Source organism: Thunnus maccoyii, chromosome 21, assembly GCF_910596095.1.
Source record: "Thunnus maccoyii chromosome 21, fThuMac1.1, whole genome shotgun sequence".
NCBI classification, from domain to species: domain Eukaryota; kingdom Metazoa; phylum Chordata; class Actinopteri; order Scombriformes; family Scombridae; genus Thunnus; species Thunnus maccoyii.
The window spans coordinates 13,406,791-13,414,187 of record NC_056553.1 but is presented as its reverse complement, the minus strand read 5'-3'; the positions used below and the strand labels follow the sequence as shown (position 1 = coordinate 13,414,187).

Genomic DNA, 7,397 nt, shown 5'->3' with positions numbered 1-7,397 from the left:
TAAAATCACATCAATATCTTACTTGTGTAATAATAAGACAAAGCCCCCCTCCCCCCCGGCGATTGCATTTTGTTATATTGGTATCATTCACTGTCATGGCTCCCTGAGCAAGTGGCCCCTTTACGGTATCAAAAATCTTGAAGAAATACAACATTTTTCCACTTACTTATCAGAAAAAGGGGGTTTAACGGCTCGTTTTTGTGCTTAGATAGTTCATCATGGCGGGGAGCAGCACGGCTCAGAAAACATGGGAGCTAACTAACAGCATGCAGGAAGTTCAGAGCATTGATGAAATTTACAAATACGACAAAAAGCAACAACAAGAAATCCTCGCTGCGAAGCCATGGACAAAAGAGTAAGTTCAAAATAGTAAAGTGGTATTTGGGTTTTCAATTTGAGTGTTTAAGCGATTGATGAGCTTATCTTCTGGTGTTAGTTGTTGTGTCACTGTGGTTTCTTGTTAGGATACCCTTGGTAGCTTTGCTACAAAGCTAGCATTGGTTTGTTTGTCAACAGCAGCAGAGCAAACTGTTTGCTAATGTGTATTTGCAGCTTTATCCACCCCATAACATCATTCTTAATACGTTTACTATTTAATATGTTATCTCTACTTGATGAATAGCCACCACTACTTCAAGTACTGCAAGATCTCAGCGTTGGCACTGCTGAAGATGGTGATGCATGCCAGGTCTGGAGGAAACCTGGAGGTGATGGGCCTCATGCTGGGCAAGGTGGACGGTGAAACCATGATCATTATGGACAGCTTTGCCTTGCCTGTGGAAGGCACAGAGACCCGAGTTAACGCCCAGGCTGCAGCATATGAATACATGGCTGCCTACATTGAAAATGCCAAACAGGTCGGTCACTGACTTCCATTAAAGGGCAGCTCATGGATTTCATGATTGAGAAAGAATGAACCAAGCTGTGCATACACTCTATTCAGTTCCATAATGTAAATGTATAGTTCACCACGTTCTTTACATGTAATTATGTAATTAATGTGCAGTCATTGTTTATTTCGGGACATGTGGACAGACATGAACCAATATGACTTTATAGACGCCAGTACTGAAAGTGGATACTCTCAGAATCATCATTATTTTTATTGGCCGAGTATGTTTATGCATACAATGAATTTGACTCTGGTTTAGGGGCTCTTAACAGGGTGCAAAATTAACTTTTTTGTCCATCGGCCAAATGGCTGATGAATGTTCAAACTACTAGATTACTACTAGATCAACAGGAAACACCAAAATAAAACAGGATGTAACACCACTCAATAGATTACCATTGGTTTTTTGGCTGGTGAGTGAAGCAAATCTACTAGCCACTTGCATATTTTACCAGCATTTGGCTGGTGGTTGGCGCTAATTTTGTGACCTGGCTCTCAATGTACTTACACAGAATAACAACACAACAATCTTGAGAAATATACACATGGAATGACTAAATACAGGTGAAAATGTTTCTGTTAACTAGATACAAATAGTGCAAAGACGTGAAGAGTGCAAGGAGTGCTGAGATAAATATTAAAAGACATGTTACATTATACATATGTGTATATATATATATATATATATATATATATATATGTGTGTGTGTGTTTGTATATATGTAGATAGATAGATAGATAGATAGATAGATAGATAGTAGGTAGTTGTGTACAGTATATACAGCCTTGTTTGTAGGTGCAGTGGGTATTCTCAACCTAAAATTGGGCAATATGACCATTAATTAATACCATTAAAAAAACACATATTTTTCATCCATTGGAAATTTTACCATACCACTCATACTGTGGCAGCTGTTACTTTATTATCTCTGATTGTATTTGGCCATTTTAGGTGATGTTACATAGCAATTAGCGGGACTACTGTATGGTAATATAGGATTTTTTTATAAGGGATTTGCATCAATATGATAAAGCACCTTGCACTGTGAGGTATTTACAGTTTTATTGAATGAAAAGATGAATATTGTCAAAAACATTAATGTCTGGTTATTTTATCCCTAAAATGTTTCTCACTGTCTTTTCCATTAAGTGTACTGAATCACTATCCTTTATATCAATATTGCAAAATGAAATTACGCATACCCAGATTTTTATCTGCATCATCCACCCTTATATCACCCGTATGGTCCGATACTGTTATTCATGTTTCAAGTGATAGTGCTTAACACTGTATGCCTTTGAACATGGCTGCATTAAGGTAGATGTGGGTTTTGTTTCTTCAAACAAGTCCATCATACCTTTATTCTCTTGCTAAATTGACATTTGTTTTAGGTGGCATATTCATTAAAAAAATATAACAAGAATGTCAGTTCTACATATACCCTACAGATATAATGTAATCAATATTTTCATTTTATTGTTTTTTTTTGTTTTTTTTTAAATCTGCAGTATTTCTGTATGTCGGAGCGTTTTAAAATTGTACCGGCTTTGTGCCTCGAATAACGGCTCACATCGAATCTCTCATCCCTCAGGTTGGACGGCTGGAGAATGCTATTGGCTGGTACCACAGTCACCCCGGCTATGGATGCTGGCTCTCGGGCATAGATGTCAGCACTCAGATGCTCAACCAGCAGTTTCAGGAGCCTTTTGTGGCCGTTGTGGTAAGACAGGAAATAGTAACCATTTTTATTTCAAGTCAACGTTCAGTTCTAAGTGTGCAATGTTAAATTCAGGGAAGTAAGATCTTTTCCTTCTAATACAAGTTAATGTGGGTGTAACTGAGAAGGGCTGAGATTGTTGATGTATGAGTTGTGGGTTTCCATGTAGTACAGATGAATATTTTGCTATTGCAACCATATACACTATTTACACTTCATTTAGTTTAGCAGTGCTTGAATGCCATGGGCGTCGTATAATTAAGTGTGGATTTTCAGCACACTGACAGCCATGGTAGAAGGCTCCTGGTGGCCAGATTTGAGTGGTCCCCGGAGGTTTGTGTGACCTCTGACTTTGTTTTCCTGTTCTACTGTATCTTGCTTCCTACAGATCGACCCCACTCGGACTATTTCTGCAGGGAAAGTCAACCTTGGCGCCTTCAGGACATACCCAAAGGTAAAACAAATACTGTTTATAAGCTCAAAAGTAATAAAATTATTTGCTATTAATGAAGCTTGGGCATGTGTGTTTTTTGTTTGTGTTTGTAGTTTTTTCAATTTGGGGTTTTGCAGCTGTATAGTTATACTGTACAGGCTAGAAATGAACTATTTTGTAAACACCTATCTCATGACTAAGTAGTTATTATCTGGTTATATTACAGAAATTCTGAAAATGTGAAAAGCTATTACTGGTATTATTATTTCTCAGCATGTCCTCTCTGGATTTTCAGGGTTACAAACCGCCTGATGAAGGACCCTCAGAGTATCAAACAATCCCCCTGAACAAGATTGAAGACTTCGGTGTACACTGTAAACAGTGAGTGTTCATATAAATCACATTTTTTTCACCATATTAGAGATATTTAAAAGAATACCTCTAAAATATATGTATTGTACAAATCCTATTTTTAAATATGTACCTTTAGTCTCTTTATCTTTACTGTATGACACAATAATTGTGCCTCATGGTTTTTCTTTGATCTATCTTTTTTAGGTATTACGCCTTGGAGGTAACTTACTTTAAGTCCTCCCTCGATAGAAAGCTCCTGGAACTCCTTTGGAATAAATATTGGGTCAATACCTTAAGTTCTTCAAGTCTCCTTACGGTATGTATGCAACTTTAAAAATCAAAATGTTTGCTAATTAATTTGACATTTTGATTTATGGTTAATTATTACACTATAACTCATTGAGACATGTGGTCACCAGCTTGTGATGTTGTGATTTATTGCCGCCTATTAGCCAGGAGTCTTTGTTTATTGATGTTAGTAATAAGGTTAATGTGAACTTTGTGACAAGGGAGATGAGTATTAAAATTGCATCCAACTCCAGTGATACAGATGCTGTCATGGATCATCCCCCCCCCTCCCACTTCGGGTCAGTCTAAAGATTGAAAGCCCCTCATGTGAATTCCCATTGTTGATCCAGTCACTCTGTCCCGAGCTTGACTAAACAGTGTAAATAGGCATCAGGCTTATCCAAACAGTTAGCTCTTTGCATTCTGGATGAAGATGAATTGACTAGATGTCAGGAACGAGCTGCTCCATGGGTGACAGGCTTTGTCAGTTGCTACACTGTCGCGCCAAGTCAGGGGCCCCTACGTCATTGTGTTTTAATTACCTTTTCCACTAAAAACATGGCCTCACCTTAAGCAAACGTTTCACTGACTTCTTTTCATTCACCACAGAGCACAAAGTGTCTCCGCAGCTTGTTAGACGGATTTGTTGCCATCCTGCAAAATTCTTGTTCTTTGTGGAAAATCTGTTATCTGGCTTTTGTTGGGAAATTGTGCATGAATTGGTTTCTGTGTGCCTGTGTTTGTTTGTGTGTGTGTGTGTGTGTGTTGGATGGTCAGAACTCGGACTACACCACAGGCCAGGTGTTTGACCTGTCGGAGAAGCTGGAGCAGTCAGAGGCCCAGCTGGGGAGAGGCAGCTTTATGCTTGGGTTGGACACACATGACAGGAAGTCTGAGGACAAACTGGCCAAAGCAACACGAGATAGGTAAACCTTGCACTTTGAAAAGAGAGGTTGTATACTTAAACATGAACTTATTATATGAACTAATTATTTTGGGCACTATTACTATAGTGTTAACTCCTGCTCCCTCATTGCTTAAATTATATCCTAACAAGAGAGTGGGTTAATGCTTATTTTTTGTTACTATGTTGATATTCAGTGTTTGCTTACTCAACTTGTTTGTTAATAATACATCCTTATTCTAATGTTAATAACTCGTAATCTCATGTAATACGTGTTGTTTTTGTCACATTTCAACTAATAACTTCATTATCACATCCCAGAATTAAATTTTTATTTATTTAATTGGGAATTATGTACTGGTATGTATAAGTAATAGAAATGTGTGTTTTTTTTTTAATGCCAGTTTAAATTTTAAGTTTTTGTTAAATATGTTACTGATATGTAGTATTTAAATTTACAAGTAGTTTGATAAAAAACAAAGGAAGAACATTTTCCATTGTTTTATTTTGTTTATGCAACACATTGAATGATTAAGAGCCGATAAAAGAGGCTGAAGATAGAGACTTAGAAACATCATGTTTTTCTGGGTATTTGAACTAATCTCCATTTTTCACCGTGGTTTATTTTAGCTGCAAGACAACCATAGAAGCAATTCATGGTCTGATGTCTCAAGTCATTAAGGACAAACTCTTCAATCAAATCAACACATCCGGCAATTAGACCTGAACCACGAGCCGATTTGGATTTCACCCGGAAATGTTTTCTTGTGCATGTCTAGCACTTACTGGTTTATGGTTTATGTTTTACTTCTAAGGGTAGTATTAGCTGTTTGGTTTTTTTCTCTTTGGGCTTTTTTTAATTCATTTCTTTCTTTTGTCCTAATAATGGCCAAGAAATCCAGTCAGGAAACATGCAAAAATAAAACATAAAAAGTGCAAAAACTGTATCTGGGTATTTTATACTTTTTAAACAATCTGATGTGATTTTATTCCAATCAAAATTGTGCAACATAAAGTTTTTTGTAGCTGGTAAATTGATGTTTCACTGGTGTATTAATGTGGACATTTATAGATATAGTACAGTATTCTTAAGGCGTGAGGCAAGTGGCATTGTGTCACTTCATGCTCTGGCTGTTGCTAAAAAACTCTCTTGCAGCACAACATTTAAACACACACCATGGTTGCATTTAACACACAACCTAACCTAACACTGGTCCGTCATTCAAGTGCAGCCTGTCATAGCATTACATAATGGAACAACAAACTCAAGCTTCTGCGTAGGCTCAAAGGGAATCGGCTGGCATGTGTGGGATGTCTCTGCGGAGTCACTCCCAGCACAGTTTGGCTTTCAGTGGTACACAGTCCGGCGGAGTGGCCAGCTCGTCAAGTTGTGGTGTGGCAGTGATGCAGCGCAGAAACAGAAGCCGTACACACTGGAGTCTATTCACCCAAAGTGTCTGCTCTCCATCGAAGCAGGCACTCACCAAGTCTGCCTTTTTTTAAAGACAGACGCATTGGCCTGGGTTTGTGTCATGTCTTTTTTTTTTATCGTATTGTAATGGCTGAATGTATATTTTTGATGTCATGTATCACTGAGAAGAAAATCCCAGTGGGACAGTGGAGGTGTCTGTTTTTTCTCATGTATATATGAGCTTTGGCACCACATCTTATAATGATTTTCTTTTACCATTATTTAAGCCATGTTTTAAAAATGGAGGGTGTTCAGTATAGCGGTTTAGGAAGAAGAAACTTATTAGATTATGTTTAATGTAATTTAGGAATTCGCAATTTTTGAATAGGTCCTCTGCACACATGGTCTAGTGAATAGCTCATGTTTTTGCCAGATATTTAAATGTATTACATGGATGACTGTCACAGTGCTGAGAAAGTATTTAAAGAATGCACTTCTTAAACGCTTTCACCTAATGTTTGGTCTTTCATGGTGATTTCAGAATCGGTAAAACATGTTGAACTCATTGGACATATAAATATTGTGATTATCACCAGATGGACATTTGTATGCATGACTAAAGGTGGAATAAGAAAATTTATGTAAATTCTAATCAAGTCAAATTGTGGGCAGCCAAAAATCCATTACACATGTATTTTTACCTTACTCTTTTAGCATTTAGCAACTTTCTAATTCCAAAATATGTTCCCCATTACTATAAAAAAAGGTTTTCACAGATTGCACAGGAATGCCTCCTCCTTTTGCTGTCCACACCAAAATAAAGTGGTTTAATGGTATGAGCAATTCAGTGATTCGACACCGGCTGATATGAGAGCAGCAGATTGATAAGGCTCATGATTAATAGCTATGGGTAGCTACAGTATTAAGGCCCTTATAGAGTTAATGACCCCACTAAGGTCTGTAGATGTTATGTTTAGTTTGCCTCTCAGAGGAATTCACCCCACAAGCGAATGTGGTGCCGTGTGTGAAGGAGTTGAACCCAGCTCAGAGAGCTGGAGGTGCCACACTTCCTCTCTGCCATGTGCTTCTGCATAAGTGGAGGTAAGTCACTCCCTCACAGGAAACCTAGGTCTTGACATCATATAGATTAACAATGCAGGGGTCACTGCGAGTGGTTGTGACTTGGCATGTGTTGCCAGGACAGATAGACACTATTTGATTGGAGAAATGTCATCTTGGCTGCAAAAAAAGAGAAAGTCAGAGAGTATGAACACATAAATTTAGTGTACATCGAGTTCCTTGAGTTTTTTATTTGTAAAAATCCCATATTTTGACTTCAGCACAGAATAGTTTGAACCATTCCTGTTTAAATACCTTACTGCATTTGCATTACAGAA

At 37.7% G+C, this 7,397-nt stretch overlaps 1 protein-coding gene across 1 annotated transcript; it reads left to right on the top strand.

Moving 5' to 3' along the window:
* Positions 1-52: 52 nt before the first annotated feature.
* Positions 53-5,536, top strand: cops5 (COP9 signalosome subunit 5). Its single transcript, XM_042398723.1, has 9 exons — positions 53-125; positions 209-355; positions 623-857; positions 2,485-2,613; positions 2,999-3,064; positions 3,339-3,424; positions 3,602-3,713; positions 4,463-4,611; positions 5,220-5,536. The coding sequence occupies exons 2-9, from the start codon at positions 219-221 to the stop codon at positions 5,308-5,310; spliced, it is 1,005 nt and encodes a 334-aa protein (XP_042254657.1). The 5' UTR covers positions 53-125; positions 209-218; the 3' UTR covers positions 5,311-5,536.
* The last annotated feature ends 1,861 nt before the right edge of the window (positions 5,537-7,397 follow it).